Here is a 27,030-nt window from a genome sequence, read left to right on the forward strand (position 1 = left end):
GAAGCCACTTGTCCCCTATCTCACCCAGCATCTTTATCATATCTGCTATGACCTCATCTGAACCTACTGCTTTCCCTGACTTCATTTTCCTTAGTGCTGTTCTTACTTCTTCTAGGGTAGGCTTCTCTTCTTCTCTCATTGTAGGCTGTTTCTGGAGCAGTACAGCTTCTGTGGGGTTTTCTTCATTCAGAAGTTGCTGGAAATACTCCTTCCATCTGCCTTTGATGTTCTATGGACTGGTGAGCAGGTTGTTGCTGGCATCCAAAGGGTGTTTATCTATCTAGTTTATCTTTCTGTCCTTGCCTTGCAACTTGATAGAGTTTCTTTGTGCCACTTAATGAGTCACTTTCCAGAAGTTGGTAGAGTGCTTCTGATTCCCTATTCTTTGCTATTGCAACTTAACTTCTTTGTTAGCCAACCCAACCAGTATTCCTTCCTAGCCTGGTCAGTCTTTTCTATTGACCACTCTTGTATGTGAATCTTGTGATCTCTCTTTCTGAACCATGGCTACTATCAAGCCGTTTGATAGACAGAAGTCTAGACTTGGCCTGTTGCCCCACCATGTGGACCCACGCAGTCATTGTATCCTGCTTTGTCTGTCCCCATATGTGAATTCAAGTCACCCATTATCATCACCAATTCATGTTGTCCTGCTTTATATAGAAGATGCTGCAACTACTGTCTGAATGCACTCACTATCACAACACTGCTGTGGGGCATATGCTGAGATTACGAAAACTGCCTGATTGTCATGAGTCTGTCACTAATTCTGATGATATCCCTCACTGCCTTCTGAAGCCTCTCTCTCACCACAATTCCCACAGCATTTCTAGCCTGCCCCACTCCTGAGTAGTAGACTCTGAGCCAAGTGGCTTTGCTGCACTGCCCTTCCATCTTGTCTCTTAGATACATTGGATGTCCAGCCTCCTCTGTATCATCTTGTCATCCCAAGCTGTGTCCCATCAGTTTAAGTGCAGCAATTCTTAGTTCATGTTTGGCAGGTTGTTACGTCCAACTTTCACTCAACAGAACTATCCCAGGTAACCCAGGCTGGGCAACTAGACACCGGTCAGCCAGTAGTTGCTTATTGACCCAGGGCTGCTGGCCTTTATGGCAGGCACACACTGGCCAATAAGGCACATACACCCCTCCCTAGCATGAGTCCCTGGCATACGTCAGAGTAGGCCGGGTCCTCAACCCACTATCACCACTACTATCCAAGCCCATTTGGCGACTTTAGTCAACATGACCAAATCACCTAGAGCCATATTTTACACCATCAAGTGGCTAGCCCTGCCATGTTGTGGAGTCTGTGATCCATGTTCTCCTATTTTGAGGATATTGTGAACCACAGTAGATGCCCCAAAGCAGTTGGTCTGTGCAACTTGTCCCACTATAGGGCACCATATAGAGTTTGTGCTGCTTCCCACAGCTCTATTCATTGATGAGTATTTGATGGAAACACTCAGCATGTTTTTCAGAGGTGGGAGGAACCCCACAGAGACACAGGAAGAACTTGTCAACTCCAGACAGTCATTGGTCAGAGGTCAGGATCGAACCTTGTACCTTGTGCATGGGTGGTGAAGACCTTAACCATTATGCCAATTGTGGGGGGCAGAAAGAACAAAACAAAACAAAAAAAAGAAAAGAACTTGTAACAGAATGAGAAGTTATCAGAACGTATTTGTGTACCCCCTGATTAAAAAATATTTAAGTAGAGTGGTACTAAGTCTTGGGAATTCCTGCTTACAGGAGTCAGTGGTTAGCCCAAATATCAAAGAATTTCACCCTTCACAGCCAGCAAATGCATCCCCTGGTTAACATCAAGACATCTGTGGTACAAAGGTGTTATCAGCTGGCTCTAACTTCAGTTATTTCTTTCTTTCTCTCTCTCTTTATGCGTAGACTGATGCAAAACAATGTCAGTTGCTTTGTATGTCTGTCTGTTGATTAGGTCTGAAGACCAGAACTCTTGGGGGGAAAAGCTAGGTACCAAGTTGTAGAATCTTCTTTATATTGTTTAATCTGCATACTTGATTTCATTGATGGTTAATAATTGCTTCTTATGTGGAAAGCAATTCCAACAAGGACTTTCACTCTTACTGCCTTTTTTGTTTACACCCAGATCACAATGTTTCCAGTTGTTAGTTTTGCAGTTTTTCAATAAAAGGACTATCAGACATTGGGCAGCTCCCTTCAACAATCCCTGTTCAAAGATATTGCTGGGTCAAGGCATGCCATCATTCAGTCCACAGCTTGACATCCCTCAGAAATGCAAGGAGAAGCAAGAAAAGGAAAACAAGGTCAGGGAGGCTATTAACAGTCTAGCGGTGCCCGACTTTGCATCCCACTTCATGACTGTTGATTCAGATGAGATGTATTTGCAACCCCAAATATCAGCAATTGCTAGGCAAAAGACCTCCGGCATAACCCCTATGGTGGTCACCATGTCATCAGGTCCTTCCATGTCTTTACCAGCTAGAACTGAATGAGCATCAGCTCTGGCTTTTGATGAATCTGCTTTGGTTCATGAGGGTGATAGAGGAATCTATCTGACTACAAGGGTCCCAGTCTGAGGCTACATCCACTCAACTACATCCTGAAGCCTTGTTGTCTGCTAGATTGATAGCCAATTGCCTTAATCTGAAGCAGCATCTGGAATTGTCTCAGCATTCATTGTCAGTGTCTTTGGCAACTTTCAACCCAGGCCAAATCCCAGGACCTTTTCAAACTGGCTGAGGAGTTCATGGATTTTATAAATTCATTCTGAGGCAAGAACTTCCCCTGGGTAAAGGAAAAGGCACATCTCCCCAGGTCTACTTCAAAACAGCGAATACTCACATTATGGAATCCCACTTCATTGACACTGACGTCATTGAATCTTCATTATACTGAACTCCTGGAACAACAAAGATAAACCCTGGGAAAGGAACCACTCAACCACCAAAACAAAATAGGAAAAATCAAAACAAAATACCCCACACCCCCCCAACTAAATATACCAACTCCAAGATCACACTATAGTGGAGGAAGGGCAAAGTTCATCATGGTGGCCAAGTGGTTCCTTTCCTGGGGTTCATCTTCATTGTTCTGGGAGTTCGATATAATGAAGATTTGATGAAGTCAGGCTTGATGAAGTGGGATTCGGTAATGTAATTATTCGATATTTTGAAGGGTAACCATCTCCCCAGAGAGGGACTCTGATTCCTATTATTTTGATGAAGAAGAATTGGCTTATGTCGGCCATCTTTCCCTACACCAATACCTTCACTCTGATTCTAAAGGCACATTGTGCTTAGCTTTATCTCCTGATGAACTTTTGTTTGTAGATACACTACACAGAATGAAAGAGTCCTTCACGTGTGAGTGAAGAAAGTTCTCCCAGGCTCGGAGCAATAACAGAAGGCAATCCCTCCAGTGCATGCTGTCCTGGATTATGTGTTTGATGAGATATTATTGCAGTCTGATTCCCTATCCCCTACTCCAAGGAAATCAGATTGCTTCTACAGGGTGCTGGACACCTATAACCACCTTTAAAATAACCCTATGGTGGACCTAGCTGTGTTGTCTCTGGAGTCTAATAAAGCAAATACTGAGCCTGCTTCCAAAAACCCCTTGCTAAATGAAAGGAAAGCAGAATTGTAGACTTCTTTGGCAAGAAAACCTACACTTCTGCTACTCTGGACATGAGAGCTCTCAGCTGCCAGGCTGAAATACATTGAGTCTATTCAGGAATAAATAAAAAAAAAGCAAGGCAGAGGGAATTTAGGATAAGAGCATCAAGTGGGTCATCCAGGAATTGTCCAGTGTTGGTCTCCAGGTGTCTAGATAATCACTCGGATCTGGCTATGATGCACTTGGTGCATCATGCAGGACAGAAGCTTCAGTGTCTAATGACCAAGAGACATGGCTATCTGAGGAACCAACCTCTTTTCAGAACATGTTAAAGCAAAACTCTTTATATACCCTTGAACAAGGAGTTTTTCTTTGGAATCCCTGTAGAAAAAGTGTTCCAGAAACTGGGGCAAAAGGAAAGACAATGAAGCCTGTCAAAGATCTCTACCTTTCCCCGCTACCTATATATAATAGGAACTATCCTACCAACCTTGGCCTTTTCCCTCTCCTCAGGAAAAACCCAAGCAGCACAGGGGGGAAAGTCCAAGTTTCAGAAAAAGTGGCAACATAACTCCCAGACTAGAGTTGCACGGTTCGAGATTTTGGACCCAGTTGGGAGCAGCTATGACTCTTACAAGCACTTTCGTGTCACCTACTCTCAATGTCCCACCCCACCCACCATGCTCCCATCACCTCACAGAACATAAGTAGAAGGGTTTTTCTCTTATACTTAGCTTGACAATAAGTTACCCAAGAAAAATGGGTACTCCAAACAATCAGAAATGGCTATTTCTTACAGCTATAGAGGAGTCCCCATTCTTAAGGATTCTTACACTTCACAAACAGCAAAGTGATCTGCTACCCAGTCAAATTCAAAACCTTTTGCAGAAAGGATGCATTCAGCCAATTCCACCCAAACAGGCAGGCACAGGGTTTTGCTCTCGACTCTTCCCTGTTGCCAGGAAAGAGGGGTCTTGGAGACCCATTTTGGGCGTAAAAATGCATATCTTTACATCTGTATTACACAGGAACATAGGAGGTTAAAATTTTTTGCCTCACTATTTGTTTTATCTACTGCTGTTAGAGTCTTGACCAAACTTCTGGTACCAATCATTGCCTTTTGCATGAGTAAAGAGGTTCACATTTACCCTTTTTGGGTGTCTGTCTGATCCAAGCAGCATCCCAAGAAGAGCTCCAAAGAGCAATGCAGATCACTATAGAATGTTTACAGACAATAAGTATAAACCTCAGCATTCAAAAATTCTACAATGTCCTGCCACACAGGTTACTTTCCTGGGATCAGTGTTGGACTTTGACCAACAGAAAGCCTTTCTGCCTCAGGACAAGCTTACTTCCAATGGCTGTGTGGCAAGGATGCTAGTTCAGCTAAAGGACTTCCTCAGGCTACTGGGCCTTATGACATCTTGAATTCTGATCGTTCACCTAGCAAAGCTACACATGAGAAATTACAATGGTATCTAACAAATACTGATCCCAGCACCAACAACCTCAAGCGGTATCTGCACCCCTTATCCTGCTTTAAAAGGGAAAGTTTATGGTGTGAACAAAGCATCTCAAAAAAGCTAGGTGCAAATTTTAACATTCAAGAGGCCTACCAAATACTGACCACAGACAGTTCAGTCCTAGCATGAGATACTCACCTAGCAAATCTAACAATGCAAGGATCTTGGAACAAGAGCATGGCAAAACAACACATAAACATAAGAAATTAAAGCAGTTATTCTGGCAGTGAGTGCTTTTGAAGATGCCCTTATAGCAGATCCCTCAAAAATCTTGACAGACAATACTACAATCATGTCCTATATAAACAATCATGGAGGGACCCATTCATACTTCCTATACAGGCTAGCTATGGAATTCTGGGACCTGGCTCAGGAGCTGCAGCTGATTCCCATTGCCTATTACATTCCAGGGTAAAATAAAATTCTGGCATATTACATGAGCTGAGTGTACCAGAGGTGGTCCTGTTTGCATCCATCCAGAACAGACAGCTCAGACAGTTCTGCACCAGAACACATCAGAGGGAGGCTTGGAAGACATATGCCTTATTCTTCTCCTGGAAAGTATTCCTCCTTTATGTTTTACCTGCATTACCCCTTATCTCCAGGCTACCTCATAAAGTCTAGGAAGATAGGTCAAACATGATCACGATTGCACTTCACTGGCCTAGACTGCAATTGTTTTTCCACCCACTAGCTCTCAGTGGTGAGAAAAACAAGCTTCTGCCTCTGTGTGTGGACCTTCCCTCACAGAGCAAAAGTTCTGTCATTTACCCAGATCTCAAAATACTGAACTTCACAAGCTGAATGATCTGTTATTAATCACTACCAGAAATTTATTTGCAGAAGATGTGGTCTCAGTTTTGAAGGAAGTCGGAAAACCAAGTACTTGAAGTCATAACTTACTAGGAGGAAATGGTTTTCTCTTTGGTGCCAGTCAAAGGAGAGCCATCCAAACTCAGGGAGCTTAGCACAGATTTTGGAATACCTGTCTTCACTATACAAGAAAGATTTATTTTGTTTCTCCATGAAAGTACATTCCACTACCATTTCCACATGCATGCCACATGTCTCCTCCTGGCTAATCCCATCCTCTTTTGAAACAATTTCTGAAAGGAATTTTATAGCACAGAGCTTCCAGTGCTCCCAGAAAGGTCCCTATTTCTGCTTGGGACCTTAATTTTGTCTTGGAGAAGCTCAATTTTCCTCCCTTTTCAGTCAGCTGGCTCTGCTCCAGTAAAAATGCTCACCTAGAAAACAACACTTTTACTGGCCTTGGCTTCCACTATTTTTAATTTTTTTTAAATTTTATTTTATTTTATTTTACATTTGTTGACCGGGAAAGTCCAACTAGGTTCCACAGATCCTGTTTTCAGTGGAGGCCCGGGGAGAAATGCTCCAGCAGCATGTCTTTAGAATGTGGGAGGAAACCGGAGTACCCGGAGGAAACCCATGCGAATGCAGGGAGAACATGCAAACTCCACACAGAAGGCACCCCAGCCGAGAATCAAACCGGAGAACCTCTTGCTGTGAGGCGACAGCATTAACCGCTGCACCACTGCGCCGCCCAGATATAGATAGATATATATCTCTGAACTGCAAGCACTCATGCTTAAGGAACCTTTCCTGATCTTTCATAAAGACAGGGTCATCCTCAGAACAAACCCATCCTTTATGTCCAAGGTTGAATCAGAGCTCTTATTCAGCCAGACCATTCACCTTCCAACCTTCTTCCCAAATCCACAAAGTTAGCAGGAGAGGATCCTCCATACTTTGGAGGTTCTATTTGCTCAAGACAAAGTTCCCCTAACAGAGTAGACCAACTCGTGCTCTTATTTGCACAGGGTAAGGAAAGGAGACTCGTGAGTATGAAAATCATTTCTAAATGGATTTTATCACATTGCTTTCTGTTACTCTCATCATGGAAAACAAGTACAAATGACCATTAGGGCTCATTCCATCAGGGCAAAAAGCAGCCACCACAATTTTCTTTTAGGGTGCCTCTCTGCACAGTCTATTCTTTTATCAGATACTTGGTCCTCTATACACAACTTTACAAAGTAGTATAACCTTAGAACTACCTCCAGAGCCAGACCTGTCTTTGCCTTTGCTATCCTGCTGAGCCTTGTTTCTCCAACTTCAAATGCATACCAAAACCCCTCTGATATGATTTTGAAAGTCTTCCCAAGACAGTACTGCAACAGTAAATATGAAGAAAGTAGTATATTTGTGTCAGAAACTTCTATAATTGTAGATGTTTGAGTAGATCACTGTTGCGGTACCTCTTCCCCTCCCCCCTCCTACCCACTTTCCTCTTCTTCTTCTTCTTCTGGTGACACCAGTGGGTTATGGTGGGCATCATGACCTTCATCCTTGTTCTATACTACACACTCTCCCGCTATGTTTAGCCATTGCCCTAGCATAAGCTAGATTTTGTTAGCCTGCAGGATAATAGTACCTTTGGTTACCTTGGCAAGCAGGACCTGAATGAAGATAGTGCCGGATGATGACTTCTTAGTACCACAGATGCCCTGGCTTCATTCAGAGAGGGTATCAGCTGGCTGGGGGAGGGTGAAATTATCTGGAATTTGGGTCAAACATGGATTCCTGTGAGCAGGAATTTGAAGCACTCAGTATTGCAACAGTGATCTACTCAAACATCTACAATTCTGGTAAATTTCTGACACATCTGTACTCTGTACGACCTCTGATTAAAATATTTAAAAAAATTTAAGTAGATTAGGGTATGGAAGCACAATCTTCAACATAGGTTTTAGGTCCTTTTTCAGGATATCATGACTTAGTAAGTTGTGTTTAGGAAGTTTTGACCTGGTAAGGTTTAATACTCTCAAAAACATATTTGATTAATCTTTAGATTTCTTTATAAAGGATAACTTGATCCCCCTGTTATCTTCAGAAGCATATGGAAAGCTCAGATGCCTTGTTGTGCATGATTACTCATATATTACTCTACTATGTGAGTTTGTGGAACTCAGAATGCTTGTTGTCAGATAAGTAGTTTTACTTATTCTGTACAGCAAGAATTCACAGCATTTGAATACAGTTCATTTCTTTTAAGCCTTCTCCTACGGTCATAAGCAATGTGGTGATTGTTAATAATCAATAATATGTGGCTAGGAGCATAGTAGATGAACCTGACTACTATTTATAACCTCACATGATTTTTCTCTTGTGATACAATGCTAAGGTAAACACATTTCTAGTGCTAAGTATGAGATATCAACAGCTCCTTATGTTTCATTTTCAAGCTCCCAGTGATGTCACATTATCAATTTGCACGTAACAGTTTTGTATTTAATGTTTTATTTATACATAGACTTATGACCTGGGTTTTATATGCTGTTATTAATTGCTTGCATTATTACTTTTGTAATGTATTCCTTTTTTCCAGGTAACAGGTGGATGGCTAAACTCAGCAAAGCAGATGGCAGCAATTCAAGATGGAGACTAAGATGCAGGAAAATCCATCCATACCATCAAGTGGAGTCCCTTATTTTCAGTCTGTCCCAGGTAGTGTGGTGCAGCTATCAGACACTAATCCAAGTACCATCATTTTACAGACTGAACAACCAACTCAGACGGTGTTTGTGAAAACACTTACCTTGCCACTGCTTCACGTTGTTCAGCCTCCTTCTTTTCCACCAAATCAACAGCTGCAGAGTGACAGGAGTAACTTGGGTCTAAGCAGTGGGTCATCTGTTATTGTAACACCCCTGCTGCATTCTGAAAGTATAGGCCACACTCAGACTCTGACTCAAAAGCAAGGAGGGCAAACTGTAACACTGAATATTGTTGGAACTTTGCCTGTTGTGCCAGAAACAGGGCTCAATGCAAATGGAGTTGTTACAGCTCATTCAAAATCAACTAATGCAGGGAAATATACCTGTAAACATTGTGGGAGGGACTGCCAGAAGCCCAGTGTCCTGCAAAAACATATCAGGTCTCACACCGGTGAAAGACCCTTTCCATGCACCACTTGTAATATTGCATTTAAAACACAAAGCAATTTGTACAAGCACAGAAGAACACAGACACATGTCAACAATGCTCGACTGTCATCAGAATCAGAGAATTCCAGTGTCCTGGATGAAAGTGAAACATTACTGAGTGAGCAACAGGATGCTGCTGGAATTGGCAAAGAGAAGGATAACTCCAAGACCTGTCCCCTTATTCCAGGCTCAGAAAAGAACTTACAAGAGATTTGGCAAACATGTACTCTGCCTAGAGATGAAGACCAAGAACTTGCATCCAAAGATGGTGAACTGCACACAGAAAATACATATCTGATACAGAAAAATCCTGGCTCACCAAACATCTGTCCTGCATCTGCTCTACCACCAATTATTAGCCCAAAGAAAGTAACAGAAGAACAGAAAACACCATCAACAAACAAGCACATTCAGTTACAAAGACAACAGGCAACTTATTCTGGAAAACAGTGGCATCATAAATCGTCAGATTCTAGTCCAAGGAAATGTGAAAGCACAGATTCTGGATACCTTTCCCACTCTGACAGTGCAGAACAGCAGCCATGGTGTTCAAGTCCCTTCCAAAGTTTGCAGGGACATAGCTCAGAGTCAGAGCCAGAAAAAACACCTAGTCTTAGGAGCAGCAGTTCTGCATTCAGCAAAGTAGAATCTGAGTTCAGTGGCAAAAGAACAACAATTTCAGCTGAAAAGAAAAAGCTTGAGGAGCACATTTCAAAACTGATCTCTGATAATAAAGCAGTAGTTGATGACAAGCAGCTAGAAAATGTGAGACCTAGAAAGACAATTCTTTCAAAGCAGGGAAGTATTGACTTGCCAATGCCTTATACATACAAAGACTCATTTCATTTTGATATTAAGACTCTTGATCCAAGTAGAAAGGTAAACCCATCCCTAAGTTTAACAAAATCTACAAGTCAAATCACAGAAAAATCAAAAGCAGTATTTTATTCTGTACCGACCCAGTTTTCTAGCAACATGGAGAGTAGTTCCATAAGAAGGAGCAATTCTGTATCATTTAATGAAAGACATAATATTGTACAAGGTAAAATAAACAGCTCAGCTCACCCTTTTCATAGTATACCCTCACATTGTATGAGCCCTACAAGTACCATTACCAGTCTAACCACTAAGTCAGTTGATATTCATGCCTCCCATCACCGAGGACTGGTCAGACAGATAGCCATAGATGATTTACTAACCAGCAACAATGGTGGTGGTGTTTCTCAGCCTGATGGAAGTATATCCTCTGGAGCATCTGAAACCAATGTGCCAAATACAAAGTGCCGAAATGTTACTGTAAAATATAGTCAAAGGAAGCAAAAAATGTTTTCTCAGGATAAGTGGTTAATGTATGGCAATGAAAGTTTTAAAAAAATATACCAGAAAATGAAAAACAGTGAAACTGCAAAAAAACTCAAGCACAAAATTATGAAAGACAGTGATTCTGTATCTTTGCCTTCACAAACATATGAAAAAATTGAAGATAAATGTGACAGTCTCTCTACATCAGAAGAGCTTAAGACCACAGTTACTTGCAGCTGTGACTGTTTACCTGTAGTTATGACACCTCTGCATTTTCCACTAAGCAACTCAAAGAAGCAAAACATCAGTAATGAGAGAACATCGCAATCTCCTCCGAGCCAAAACAGCAATGGTATTTCTGCAGAGACAAGCATTCCTTCATTGCAGCCTGCAATATCAAAGAAGGAGTTTGAGGATCGCGCAGTTATTGTTGTGTCATCTAAGAGTAATGCTAGTGCCATTCTGACAGAGACAGATTCAGAAGAGAAAGGAGAGCGATTTCACAGTAACAACAAAACCTTGAAATTACAGCCTCAGCTGTCTGCTAGCTCAGTAACTGTATCTAGAATTCAATCAGGTCATCCTTCTCAAGTCAAAGCTAATTTACCACACCCACGGTTGGTTCGGCAACCAAATATTCTCATTTTGGAGCCTACAGTTACCCAGAATAACAAGTTTCAAAATGATCTAGCAGCACAATCAGTAATGCAGTTGCAGAATCAAGGCAGTATGACGGCCCCATTAGCATCAGAAGAGTTATCAGAAAGGAAGAAGCTGAAAGTTGAAGAAAATAAGCAACTAACTAAAAGACTGCCTCAGGCATCTAGTACGCTGGAGTTTAATGTCCTTTCACATTATCCCAGCAGTAATTCTGAAGATTACTTTGATGAAACAGATCCTCATAAACAGACAAACCATTTTAATGAAGAAGATATGAAAAAAATACATGCTTCTTATGATTCAGGTGAATTAACCCAGTTCACTGAAAAGAGTGAACAAGTGAACACTGTTGAGAAGATAGTTGTAAAAGAAACAAAATGCAACCAGTCTTTGAATGCACTGATTCCAGAGTCAAACATGTCTGCAACACTGGGATACTCTGCCATCAAGGGCCATGCCATTCACAAGAATAAAAACAATTTATTGAAATGCAATGAATCTGATTCACACAAGATTTCACAAAGCTACAAAGTACAAGAAAATAAGCCAAACCATCTCTCAGCTGATTCATCTACCACTATAGTAAAACATTTTATCAAGGCATCAAACAGCCAGGTGTTACACAAACAGGTAATGTGTGCAAGAGGTCAGGCCTGGGAAACATATGCAACCCCTAACACACAGCACAATGCATTTGCCCCTAAATATCAGCTTAAGTTACCTGACAAAAAATGTTCCGTAAAAGACAGACAAATTAATTCTCACTTGGAGCAGTCAGCTTTGATGCCAGAAAATTCTGGAATCCAAACTTCAACTACTGCCACAGCACATGTTTTTGAAAACTCAGTCTCTAGTTGTCAATCACAGGCATGGATTCAAGAAACAGGGAGAGATAATGAGGGTAATTTTAAAACTGGGGCCCAGTTTAAACCAGAACAGAAAGCCAGAGAATGCAGCAGCTGTTTTATTGCTGATGTAGGAAGTCATTTAACCAGCACTTGTGTTGCTTACCGAGGTAAATTCTCAATATCATCTATTATTAGCTGCCCATCTCAGAACTTACGATGTACTCCAATTTTTCCAGTAAATTCTCCTTTTGAAGAATCGTTGTCTTCCTTCAACAAAGGGCACACCGACTACATTAACCAAGAAACAATATTGTGCCCATCACATCATCTTAAACGAAATTCCTCTAACCAAGAAACAACATTTTGCCCATCACATCATCTTAAACGAAATTCCTCTGAGTTCTGCCCTTTTTTCCAAGGAGCTTCACAGCCTGTACAGGGAAGTCAGTATCATCTGGACACCTTTAGCGGCGAACACTTGTGTCAGTTTAAATGTGTTTCAGACAGTATTATTGTGACATGTACAGACTCCACTACATGCCACCCAGAGACTTTCAAATCATGTATGGACTCTGCCACCAAAGTACCTTCACCTCCCAGTAGTGACTTTGAACCTCTCAGGTCCTTTTATTCTCAGACTGGTGTAAAGTTAGGTGCAGAAAGTGTAACAAGCAACTCTCGGTCACACAGCGTGACATTGCAGCCTTTGAGTGCATCATGTGCGACTACAACAAAAGTATGTTTTGCTTGCACAAATGGGGAGCCTAGTCTTACATGGTGCTGTCTAAAGAGAAGCTTGCCTTTACCTACTGAACAAAAAGAAACAAAAAACTCTGCATATTTTTCCCTTCACACTTTCAGTGAAAGGGTGAGTGAGACCATAATGCCATCACAGTATGAGATTGCATTTACTGGTTTAAGGAAGACTTCTGAAAGTACAGCTTGCACAATTACAACTACTGCAGGATTAAAAACTATGGATTCTTCCATCACATGGACAGCAGATAGAGAGAAGGTACTGTATACTGTTTGTTGTGTGCATTATTACTTTATATCTATAGCACAATGTATGTACAATGAAATAGCAGAATAATGATCTTAGTGCCTCCCTCATCTGCAAAGCCATCCCATTTTAATAAAGAGAATCATGGGCATTAATTCATACTCAGTGTGAAGCACTCAACAGTTTGCCAGTGTCATGGCAAATGTCTCATTATTCTTATTTAGATTGGAGTAATATTTTATCCCTCAAAAAGGAGACCTCTGCTGTTACACCATGCTACTTATTGTGAAATCTGCAACAGTTTTTTTCTCATACACAACTCCTCAGAGGTGCATCATGCTCCCACTGTGAAATGTATTAATTCCATCCCAGAGAAGAACACCCTATAGGTGCCCCATGTTTCTTACTATGGAATGTCTTAGCTTCCTGCTAGTGTCCCATGCTTTTTACTGTTAACAGCATATGGGTTTTTCCCCATAGTTACATTTCTTATAGTGAAATGTATAAAAGTACTCAACCACAAGAGAGAGCCTTACAGTTGCCCCATATTTCTGAAGGTGAAATTGTAAGATGAGGTAAGAGATCCCCCAAAACATATATTCTTATAAGTGCCTCATGCTTCTTACTGTCTGAGTTTTTCTCTGCAGAAGAGCTCTGTATAGGTGCTCCATGCGTCTTACTGTGAAGTGTATAAGAGACCTCCAACAGAACAAAGCTCCTTATAATACCTTATGCTTTTTAAGGTGAAGTGTCAAAGAGTTTTACCTGAACGGAGAACTCCCTACAGGTACTCAATGTTTCCTGCTGTGAAGAGTATAGCAGCTCTTCTCCAGAACAGAGCTCCTTACAGGTGACCCATGCTTAAGTGAAGTGTAAGAGTTTTCAAACACAGGGTAATTCATTACAGATATCCCATGTTCTTTATTATAAGGAGTATGAATTTTCTCCCACAGCCAAGCTGCCTACATAGGGTTCATTCTTCCTGTTGTGAAGCAGTAAACGTTTTCCTCCACAACAGACCACCCTTCATGTGTTCCATGTTTCTTACTACAAAATACATGAGTTCTCCTCCATTTTATAAATCCAAGCAAGTGGCTGCATGATCAGGCAGCTGGAAGGGAGAATATATGAGTGTACAGAACTTACAAGAGAATGTCATCTCACTCTGCTTCATCTCTACAAGGTTATCCACTTCTACACCCATCGAGTGACCATGTCGAAACAGGAAACAAGCAGTGTACTATGGTGTCTTCTGCTCACACTGTTACCTTAGATTACTCAGCAAATCTAAGCTGCAGCATAAAAACATGTTCTTCACACTTTCACATTAGAATAGTTTTAGCAAATAAGCCTTCAGTCAGCTAATCATGGTGATCACTGTGACCTCAGTAGAGGAAATCCATGTTTGTTTATTTATTTATTTTTTGCAGTCTACTAATAATGAGCAGAGTTCATGGCTGTACAGCAGTGCAATGGACATACCTCCTTTGAGAAGCAGGAGGAGCAAAAGGAGAACATCCCCTGGAATCCTTAGCATCCTCCCCAACCAACGTCCAGTTACTAAAGCAGTCTCCTGAATAACGTTACTTACATTATGACCCTACTATTACACTAGGCAGCTAAAAAGAGTATACAAAGATTAATTAAAGTATGCTTAGGCCAACTTGCCCCATTTATGTTACCCCAAAAAGCATTTTTATTGTTTTTAATATGAACATATTTCTCTCTCATTATTTTCCTATTCTGAATATCTTGATTTTTTCAACTAGCAAAACTGACATGCTGGTTGTTCCACTGTGACTGTTGTCTCTATGTAGGCATATCAGAAGTGGTAAGTACTAATGAGGCAATGCTTGATAAATTAAAGAAATGTATTGAACTGTAAAACATTGTACTTCTTTTTATTACACACAGAGAATAATGCATGGGTAGGAGTAAGTCTTACTAAATTTTATGTGAACCTAATCTGAGCTGCACATTGGCAAAACTATGAACTTTCCCAGTACTTAAGCCCATGCTACAGCTCTTGGTTGGGATACTCTTTGTGTTTTTGTGCTCTAGCCAAGTCTGCATGGTTTTCTGCTAGAGTCTCCAATTTACTTTCACATGCCAAACAAATACAAGACGATTAACTGGAGATGCTAAACTGTTCTTAACTCTGTGGTGGACTAGCAACCTTTTGGGTCCTGTATCTATCATTTGCCAGAAAACTCATTGGCCCCAATGGCACTGAACTGGCTGTAAGAATAATATGTATATATAAAACAAACTAACAGAAAGATCCTCCCTGAATGAATTATCTTGTCTAGGATATATACCCTGCCCATCTGGTAATCTTTTACCTTCTAATTTCCTCAGAGAATTCTTAAGCTTTCCCACATCGTCACCTACCCAAAATGCAGCCACAGAACAAAGACAACCCAACAACCCTCCCTGCCAATTTCATTTTACTATTTTACTTCTCAAAAATAACCTCTAATCAAATTTCACCTGTACTTGAATAGATTTGTATGAACTCACCACCTTGACCTGACAATATCTGCCCTTGGTTCTTGTACCAGTGCAAAAATGTCATCACCACCCCTGTTAAGCACATTTACAACCTTTGCTTCAGCAATAATAAAATAACAAATATTTGGAAATCCTCAGTTTGTCAGATCAGTACCAAAAGAAAGCAAGATCTCTTCTAGTAGTCATTCACGACCCATCTCCATCCTACCCACCACCGATAACATTCCCAAAAAAAAAAAAATCATACGCAACCATCTTATCACTTACTTCCAAAAATACCATTAGATCTTCATCAAACATCATGGATACTGAACTGGTAGGAGCACAATGACTGCAATATGGACTCTAATAACACCTTAACTAATACAAATTAACGGTGCTTAATTAATTAACTTAATCAGTGCCTTTGACATAGTCAGCCAGTTTGACTTCTCCATCTGCAAGACAGTTGATCAGCCTTGATGCCACTGCTGTGTTCAAAGACTTTCTATCCAAGTGTTAATTCCAGGTATAAATAGGACTTAGTCTTTCCATCAGTTCCTTCATTCACTTTGGAGTCCTGCAAGGCTCTATTCTAGCACGTATTCTTTTCGCAGACTTCATCAACAAACTTTCACTAGACCTGTCCCATTCACCACAATTTCTTTATGTAGATGATAAGGCCATCTATACGTCTGATCCTTCACATCGTACAAATGACACTTAATGTCAAAAGGCCCTTCTTCAGTTACAGCCCTGTCGAAACTCTAAGAAATTACTGCTCAGTGCCAAAAAACAAAGTCTGTGTTATTTGGCTCCCATAAAAGATTATTCAGATCCCTCAATCCTTTTAAATCCTTGATTGTAGTAACAATCCCTTTGAAAAGAACACCTCCTTTAGATATTTGGGGATCAAGCTATACCAATCACTAAACTTCTGTGAGCACATAGAAAGGTTGAGATCCAAGATCAACAGCTTTCCTGGGACAACAAAATACTTCAGTTCCTCAAATATCCTCCCTGTTCAACTTGAGTATTACCTTCCCTTGTTTGCATCTACCTCTGTCAGAAATATTGCGATGCCACCCTTCAGAACCTCTTCAATAAAATATGTCAGTTCATATTTAACTCCCCATGGAATGAACACCATCTGCCTTACACTTTCAAAAGCTAAGTGGCTTCCAGTACAGGCTAGGTCAAATCTACTTTTTGGTTCCTTACGCTTCAAAATACTCAAACTAGACATCTTCTCTCTTCTCTCTTTCAAACTTTTAACTGCCACCCAAACCTGTAACCTAAGAAACAAAGCCAGAGCCAGTCCTTCCCTACATATCCCTTCTCTCAGACCACACCCTACTAGCCATTGCTTCTCTGTACTAGCAGTTACTTCATCATCACCAACCCCATTTTCTCATTTTCTACATGGCGTTGGAGTATTAAGTCAACTGCTGCCATCTCTCTTGATTCTTACACTCCTGCCTTCTACCACATTCATGCCTGACTTTCACAGATCTTCTCTGATACAATCCATCCACCTCTTTGCTGGATGCCCTCATTTTCTCTTGCTTTCTTCCTGTCTGTAAAATACACTCCAAATTGACCTTCAAATCATAAAGAAGGTTTTTGAACTTAAAATAATTAGTAAATTCAAAAAGGGTGGGGGGGGGGTCAGTATCAGTAGGATCTTTCCCCTGTTGTAGATTTAAAGTCTGTGTAAGGATGAAGAATATCTCAGGCACAAAACTAAATGGGAGGCTTTTTTGTGCTATGGATAGATTTTCGCGCACTTCTTCTGGGGTAGTATATGTTGTAGGATATGGTTGCACTCCCACTAAGTGGTACATACAATAAACTAAACAGATGGTTAAAATTAGAATTTCTGAGCATCTAGGGGATATTAGAAATCTTAATTTTGACAATCCAGTTGCTGAACACTTTTATAAAGCTCATGGGGAATCTGATGCTAGCTTTTTCTTTAGTAGTTATGGGGTAGATTTTACTGCCAGTCTATTTAAGATGGAAAGTAGATTTATTTTGAATTTCAGCACTCTACAACCCAGAGTCATGACTATAGAAGTAAATTTAAACATTTGATATTTAATATTCATGTATGATTTTTAATGAAATGTTAAGCATTTAATAAGTATATGTCAAAATATGTGAATTTACCGTTGGCATTTTTTATTGTATTTCGGATATGCACTTACTTTTGTGACAGTGTTTGAGGCCTTAAGGGTTTGTCTGTTTGCTAGTTAGTGTTAATTAACTAATTGTGAATTATCATGTGATTGGAACAGCACTGTAATTTACTGAGCTGAAGTGGTGGTATAATTAACTAATTGTGAATTATCGTGTGATTGGAACAGCACTGTAATTTACTAAGCTGAAGTGGTGGTATAATTAACTAATTGTGAATTATCGTGTGAATGGAACAGCACTGTAATTTCCTGAGCTGAAGTGGTGGTATAATTAACTAATGTAGTGTACTATAATGCTACTCAATGCTAGAAGTCTAAACCTCAAAATGCACTCTCTCGAGGCACTCCTAAAAATGGCGAACATCGATATCTGTGCAGTAACTGAGACCTGGTTCAAGGCTCCAGAGAGCACCCCTGCAATACCAGGCTACAATTCTTAAACCAGGACCGAAACACTAAAGGTGGAGGAGTGTCCATATTCACCAAGGATATTCACACCGCCAGATTAGTTGCCCAACACAATGCATCTGAAATTCTCCAGGTGCAACTAACACTAGGTACGACTGCAATCCAAACTGTAACTTGCTACAGATCCCCAACTATGCCCCAAGATTCTCACTACACCTTTCTAAACATACTGGAAAATATTAAGATACAACCAAAGACCCTAATAACGGGTGATTTCAACTACTCTGCCATTAATTGGAAAAACTACTCAGGTACCAACTCCTTTTCCCAACAGTTATTGGAATTCATAAATTCCAACTCCCTGGATCAACTAATCCATTGTCCTACCAGGGGCTCCAATATCCTAGACCTGGTCATTACCAACATGGGAGATAGATGCTCCACACCAGTGGTCACCCCCTCATTGGTCAGGTCTGACCATAAGCAAATCACCCTTGACATCCACATCCCACCCCCACCCCCCCACCCCCAGTAAGGAATCTTCCTTAAAAAACTTCTCCAAAGCCAAGTTCAAGCTACTGAAGTCAGAAGTGACAAACTTCACAACACCCACACAGACGGGATCTGGAAGTTTGACTGCAGAATCCTACACTAAGGCACTGTACGAGCACATCCACTTGTGCATGAATCGTGCCATCCCAAATAGAACCAAGATGCTCTTCTCCAAAAAAAAGGAAGCCAATCTGGTGGTCCCCTGCTATAAGCAAACTATACAACAGAAGGAAGAAACTGTTGCAAAAAAAGAGGAAAATCCCAGGATGCAAAAAACTCCCTCACCAGCCTCAGTAAGAAGCTGAGAGCCCTCATAAAATCCTCAAAAGCTAGTTACGAAAAAAAATTGCCAAAGATTCCAAAGACAACCATAAGGCATGCTATAGTTATGTCCAGAATCTAAATGGCAATGCTCAGATCTGCTCTGAGTTACAACAGAATGGCATTAAATATACTGATCCCAAGGATATTGCCAATATCCTGGCAGACCGATTTAGTGCCAACTTCACCCCCCTCTCACCCCCTAAAGGGCCCATCTCAATACCAAAAGATTGCCAAATTCCGATAATCACGGCCACACAGGTAGAAACCGCACTCTCCAAAGCTAAGAATACAGCATCCATGGGACCAGATGACATCCCAGGCTGTGTACTACATGAACTACAAAATGAATTGGCACCTCACCTAAGTGTCATGTTTAATCATAGCCTCACCTCAGGCTTCGTGCCCACTGAGTGACGCACAGCTACAGTTATCCCACTTCACAAGGGAGGATCCACCTTGGATCCCGGGAACTACCGTCCCATCAGTCTGACAAGCCTGATTTGCAAGGGCATGGAACGCATTATCATGGAACTTATAAACAAAGACATTGGCAACCTTCAAACACTGGACCCCACCCAGTTTGGGTTTGTGAAGGGCCGATCTTGTCTTCTGAATCTGATTGACTTCTTCGAATCAGTCTCCAGAGCTGTGGACGAGGGTAAGGCAGTCCACACAGCCTATCTGGACCTCGCCAAGGCCTTTGACACCATCCCCCACTCTGTAATCATAGATAAACTTACTAAGCTGGGCATAAATTCCTACATCACTCGATGGGTTGCTAACTGGCTTACTGACAGAACCCAGACAGTAAAAGTAGCCGACTCCAAATCCAGCTCCAGACAAGTGACAAGTGGAGTACCTCAGGGTTCAGTCCTGGGACCACTCTTGTTTGGCATCTACTAATCTGAAGTACAGGCCAACACTAAGGGACTCTGGCTAACAAAGTTTGCAGATGACTGCAAACTGGGAGCCATTATTGAATCCCCAAATGATGTGGATATTCTACAAAAGGGCCTTACAGAAACAGATGCCTGGTGCCAGAGCCATGAGCTCAAACTTAATGCCAAGAAATGTATAGTTATCCCCTTTGGAAAAAAACATGTACCCATGAATTACCACATAGGTGGCAGGATACTAAACATCGAAAATGTGATGAGAGACTTAGGGACACAGGTGGACAGTGGTCTCACTTTCGATAACCACATTGCAACAACAGTCAGGAAATCCTTCTATGTGGCACACCTCATCACTAAGGGCTTTTCATCCAGAAAAAAGGAGGTCATTGTCCCACTGTACTCATCCCTCATTAGACCCATTATAGAGTATAATGCCCCATTTGGTATGTACTTCAGAAGACATCTGCAACAGCTGGAGAGGCCACAGAAATACCTCACTAAAATAATCACAGGCCTAAAGCAGATGCCATATACTGACCATCTAAAAAAACTCCAGCTGTACTCTGTGGCATATCGTCTACTCAGAGGCGATCTCTGCTTAACATACAAGGCCATGTCAAATCCTGAGCTGTTGGACATGCTCCACTTAAAGAAATCCCAATCCTCAGAGCCACACGCTCTAGGGATCTAAACCTTGTCATCACAATGAACAAAACATGCTGGAGGGATAGGTTCCTGACCCAGAGACTCCCCATACTCTGGAATAGACTGCCCATACATATCAAGCAGAGCGCCTCATTGGCCCTCTTCAAAAGGAACCTTGATGATTGGATGGGAGATAGGAAATTCACCCCAGGGATCATGTCAGTCACCCTGCTAGACAGGGGCCTGGAGAAGTAAATATTGTGGGAAGAAATATCCAGGGAATTGTTATGACTAGGCTTGCATAGGCCCTAGGGCCGATAGCCTAGTACCAACCTATGAACCTATAATTGTGAATTATCATGTGATTGGAACAGCACTGTAATTTCCTGAGCTGAAGTGGTGTTATAATTAACTAATTGTGAAATATCGTGTGATTGGAACAGCACTGTAATTTCCTGAGCTGAAGTGGTGGTATAATTAACTAATTGTGAATTATCGTGTGATTGGAACAGCACTGTAATTTCCTGAGCTGAAGTGGTGGTATAATTAACTAATTGTGAATTATCATGTGATTGGAACAGCACTGTAATTTCCTGAGCTGAAGTGGTGGTATAATTAACTAATTGTGAATTATCGTGTGATTGGAACAGCACTGTAATTTCCTGAGCTGAAGTGGTGGTATAATTAACTAATTGTGAATTATCGTGTGATTGGAACAGCACTGTAATTTCCTGAGATGAAGTGGTGGTATAATTAACTAATTGTTAATTATCGTGTGATTGGAACAGCACTGTAATTTCCTGAGCTGAAGGGGTGGTATAATTAACTAATTGTGAATTATCATGTGATTGGAACATCACTGTAAGTTACTGAGCTGAAGTGGTGGTATAATTAATTAATTGTGAATTATCATGTGATTGGAACATCACTGTAAGTTACTGAGCTGAAGTGGTGGTATAATTAACTAATTGCGAATTATCATGTGATTGGAACAGCGCTGTAATTTACTGAGCTGAAGTGGTGGTATAATTAACTAATTGTGAATTATCATGTGATTGGAACAGCGCTGTAATTTACTGAGCTGAAGTGGTGGTATAATTAACTAATTGTGAATTATCATGTGATTGGAACAGCACTGTAATTTACTGAGCTGAAGTGGTGGTATAACTAACTAATTGTGAATTATCATGTGATTGGAACAGCACTGTAATTTACTGAGCTGAAGTGGTGGTATAATTAACTAATTGTGAATTATCATGTGATTGGAACAGCACTGTAATTTCCTGAGCTGAAGTGGTGGTATAATTAACTAATTGTGAATTATCGTGTGATTGGAACAGCACTGTAATTTCCTGAGCTGAAGGGGTGGTATAATTAACTAATTGTGAATTATCATGTCATTGGAACATCACTGTAAGTTACTGAGCTGGTGGTGGTATAATTAACTAATTGTGAATTATCATGTGATTGGAACATCACTGTAAGTTACTGAGCTGAAGTGGTGGTATAATTAACTAATTGTGAATTATCATGTGATTGGAACAGTACAGTAATTTACTGAGCTGAAGTGGTGGTATAATTAAATAATTGTGCATTATCATGCGATTGGAACAGCACTGTAAGGTACTGAGCTGAAGTGGTGGTATAATTAACTAATTGTGAATTATCATGTGATTGGAACAGCACTGTAAGTTACTGAGCTGAAGTGGTGGTATAATTAACTAATTGTGAATTATCATGTGATTGGAACAGCACTGTAATTTATTGAGCTGAAGTGGTGGTATAATTAACTAATTGTAAATTATCATGTGATTGGAACAGCACTGTAATTTACTGAGCTGAAGTGGTGATATAATTAACTAATTGTGAATTATCGTGTGATTGGAACAGCACTGTAATTTACTGAGCTGAAGTGGTAGTATAATTAACTAATTGGGAATTATCGTGTGATTGGAACAGCACTGTAATTTACTGAGCTGAAGTGGTGGTATAATTAACTAATTGTGAATTATCATGTGATTGGAACAGCACTGTAAGTTACTGAGCTGAAGTGGTGGTATAATTAACTAATTGTGAATTATCATGTGATTGGAACAGCACTGTAATTTACTGAGCTGAAGTGGTGGTATAATTAACTAATTGGGAATTATCGTGTGATTGGAACAGCACTGTAAGTTACTGAGCTGAAGTGGTGGTATAATTAATTGTGAATTATCGTGTGATTGGAACAGCACTGTAATTTACTGAGCTGAAGTGGTGGCATAATTAACTAATTGTGAATTATTGTGTGATTGGAACAGCACTGTAATTTACTGAGCTGAAGTGGTGGTATAATTAACTAATTGTGAATTATCGTGTGATTGGAACAGCACTGTAATTTACTGAGCTGAAGTGGTGGTATAATTAACTAATTGTGAATTATCGTGTGATTGGAACAGCACTGTTATTTCCTGAGCTGAAGTGGTGGTCTAATTAACTAATTGTGAATTATCTTGTGATTGGAACAGCACTGTAATTTCCTGAGCTGAAGTGGTGGTATAATTAACTAATTGTGAATTATTGTGTGATTGGAACAGCACTGTAATTTCCTAAGATTAAGTGGTGGTATAAACTAATTGTGAATTATCGTGTGATTGGAACAGCACTGTAATTTCCTGAGCTGAAGTGGTGGTATAATTAACTAATTGTGTCATGTGATTGGAACAGCACTGTAAGTTACTGAGCTGGAGTGGTGGTATAATTAACTAATTGTGAATTATTATGTGATTGGAGCAGCACGGTAATTTACTGAGCTGAAGTGGTATAATTAACTAATTGTAAATTATCATGTGTTTGGAACAGCATGGTAAGTTACTGAGCTGAAGTGGTGGTATAATTAACTAATTGTGAATTATCATGTGATTGGAACAGAACTCTAAGTTACTGAGCTGAAGTGGTGGTATAATTAACTAATTGTGAATTATCATGTGATTGGAACAGCACTGTAAGTTACTGAGCTGAAGTGGTGGTATAATTAACTTATTGTGAATTATCATGTGATTGGAACAGCACTGTAATTTACTGAGCTGAAGTGGTGGTATAATTAACTAACTGTGAATTATCATGCGATTGGAACAGCACTGCAATTTACTGAGCTGAAGTGGTGGTATAATTTACTAATTTGAATTTTCATGCGATTGGAACAGCACTGTAATTTACTGAGCTGAAGTGGTGGTATAATTAACTAATTGTGAATTATCATGTGATTGGAACAGCACTGTAAGTTACTGAGCTGAAGTGGTGGTATAATTAACTAATTGTGAATTATCATGTGATTGGAACAGCTCTGTAAGTTACTGAGCTGAAGTGGTGGTATAATTAACTAATTGTGAATTATCATGTGATTGGAACAGCTCTGTAAGTTACTGAGCTGAAGTGGTGGTATAATTAACTAATTGTGAATTATCATGCGATTGGAACAGCACTGTAAGTTACTGAGCTGAAGTGGTGGTATAATTAACTAATTGTGAATTATCATGTGATTGGAACAGCTCTGTAAGTTACTGAGCTGAAGTGGTGGTATAATTAACTAATTGTGAATTATCGTGTGATTGGAACAGCACTGTAAGTTACTGAGCTGAAGTGGTGGTATAATTAACTAATTGTGAATTATCATGTGATTGAAACAGCACTGTAATTTACTGAGCTGAAGTGATGGTATAATTAACTAATTGTGAATTATCATGTGATTGGAACAGCTCTGTAAGTTACTGAGCTGAAGTGGTGGTATAATTAACTAATTGTTAATTATCATGTGATTGGAACAGCACTGTACGTTACTGAGCTGAAGTGGTGGTATAATTAACTAATTGTGAATTATCATGTGAATAGAACAGCACTGTAAGTTACTGAGCTGAAGTGGTGCTTTAAGTTATTCTTGATGTCATTCAGCCGAAGTACCAGAAGCACCAGTAAAGAAATTTGGTTTACAGCTATTGGCTCCATTGTATTTTCTTCTTTCTTTCTGTCCCAGATCTTCTTCACCAGATTGTCTTCTATGACTGTCATGCTTGACTTTCACTAACATTCTGTGATACAATCCATCCACGTCTTTACTGGATGCCCCCGTTTCCTCGAAATCTTCTTCACCAGATTGTTTTCTGATTTCTGCACATGTGCCCTAACCACCATAATCTGTTCTGATCTTTTCTGCAATTGGAGTTACTTTGGCTTCTGCTATGTCCTCATTTATTTGTCTGTTCCACAGAGTGCATCCTACCACCCTTCTCAGGCACATAATTTCCATCACCTCTAGCTTCCTCAAGTGTTTTGCCTTTACTGCCCAGGTTTCTATAGCATACAGTAGTATTGATCACACTACTGTCTTGTACACCTTACTTTTCAGCTTCTTTGGCATTCCTTTATGATACACTACACCTGACACTCTATACCAGTTGGCTGTAGTCCCTCTTATTCTACCTTAGACCTCTTCATTTAGATTTCCCTTCTCCTCAACCATCGCTCCCAGATACTTGAAGCTGTTGACGTGTTCCACTATCTTCCCTACTGTCTCAAGTCTCAGCTTCTTCTGATTTCCCATTTGCTTCCATTACTTCTCTTGCTTGTACTCAGTTTCATCCCATGTGCCTTCAGTTTTGCATTCCACTTCCCTAACCTTTTTTTGAAGTTCTTGCTCAGAGTCTGCCTGTAATGCCACACCATCTGCCTACAGCAACTTTGCTGATCTGTCCCCTTTACCCTGTTTGCAAATGTAATACTCACCAGTATGAAGAGCAGTGGGATCAGAGCTGAATCCTGATAAACACCCACTCCCACTGGGAACCCCTCTTTGGGGCCAAACGCTGTTTGTACTTGAGTCATTGGGTCCTGGTACATAGCTTGCACTAATTCTACCAATGTTTCTGGTATTTTGAACCACTGCAGGACTGCATAAATCAGCTTTCTTGGAACCTTGTTTTATGCTTTCTCCAAATGTAGGAATGCCCAGTTGGACTCTTTCCTCATCTCTACCTTCTTCTCAACTATCTGTCTCACTGCAAACAATTGTGCTGTATCTCCCATCTTACTTTCTACTACTCTGTCTATTTGTTTGTCAGTCATCCTCTCTAGAACTTTCATGCAATGTGACAGGAGGTTGATACCTTTGTACTGCTCACAGTTGTGGATGTTTCCTTTGTTCTTGAACACTGGCATTAGTATGCTTATTCTCCAGTCATCTGGGATATGCCTTTCTCTCCACACTGCTATGAGTACCCTCAGGTGCCATTTCTCTTCTATTTCACCCAACATCTTTATCATATCTGCTGTGACCTCATCCAAGCCTGCTGCTTTCCCTGACTTCATTATCCTTAGTGCTGTTTTTATTTCTTCTGTGGTGTCTCTACCTCTTCTCTCATCGTAGGCTGTCTCTGGGCAGTATAACTTCTGTGGAGTTTTCTTCTTTCAGTTACTTTTCCCTGATTCAACTGATCAGGCAAACTACTACCTGTTTAGGCTACTGTTCAGTTAATACTAAAACAGTTTTTATACACCTATGCATTTTAAGGATGTCACCCTAAACCAATATCTCCAACTGTCTAGTATCTTTAGTTCCACATACCCTGTACACCTGTGTAACTTACTCATCCCAAGCAGTGATTCAGTTTACCACACCATTACTGCTCTAAATCCACTATTTCTAATTTAGGCCCCTCTTTCATCTTACTGGGCTCTATTAGCTTTCCTGTGCCAGCTACTACTACCAGTATCTCTACCGCCTCTACTCCCATGTTAACTATTTCCTCCCTTTTCTATTCCATTTATATAACTCTGTATATATATATATATATATATATATATATATATATATATATATATATATATATATATATTTACATATACCTATACAAATATATATCTATATATATATATATATATATGTATATATATACATATATATATATATATATATATATATATATATATATATATATATATAGATATATATATATATATATATTATATATATATATACATATATGGTTCCCCTTTATAATCTCAAAATTGAAATCTCGAATTTCAGTATCTCGAAAATATAAAGGCGAACGACTCACAATCCCAAAACCCAAAAGCACGAAACATACAATCGCAAACATATACATACCATACACCACACAACACACATACCATTCTACCCACATCACACCAACTACACAACCCTACACATGTAAGAAGGGGGGAAAGATCCCCTGCATCCCCCATGTGGGAGGTTGTGCCCCCACACCCTCCTACTTATATACACCAACTCCGAGATCGCAGAAACAGAAAAAAAAAAACCTCACACCCAGACATTCTACAGTCCCTCACACACACACACACACACACACACACACACACACACACACACACGTAAACATCACACATGCACAAACACCAACACATCCAACACTCACATTCATACTTCCACCTCCTTACCCTAACCCACACGTACAACTTACAAAAACACTCACATACACTCACTCACCTTAAATTCCGGACACCATCCCAGCCAAACACTTCACGTAACAAAGCATAAATACAT

General features: G+C 40.2%; 1 protein-coding gene across 3 annotated transcripts in view; it reads left to right on the forward strand.

Annotated features, from left to right (window-relative positions):
• Positions 1 to 27,030, forward strand: part of ZNF831 (zinc finger protein 831) — a 1,505,884-nt gene that overhangs the window by 893,048 nt on the left and 585,806 nt on the right. For all 3 annotated transcript variants that reach the window (XM_044089983.1, XM_044089982.1, XM_044089984.1), the window contains one exon: positions 8,548 to 12,970. In XM_044089983.1, coding sequence (XP_043945918.1) covers positions 8,597 to 12,970 — 4,374 coding nt within the window. In that variant the 5' untranslated portion in view covers positions 8,548 to 8,596. The remainder of the gene's footprint in view (positions 1 to 8,547; positions 12,971 to 27,030) is intronic.

Source organism: Protopterus annectens, chromosome 12.part0 (assembly GCF_019279795.1).
Source record: "Protopterus annectens isolate FY-2018-M chromosome 12.part0, PAN1.0, whole genome shotgun sequence".
Classification (NCBI taxonomy): domain Eukaryota; kingdom Metazoa; phylum Chordata; order Ceratodontiformes; family Protopteridae; genus Protopterus; species Protopterus annectens.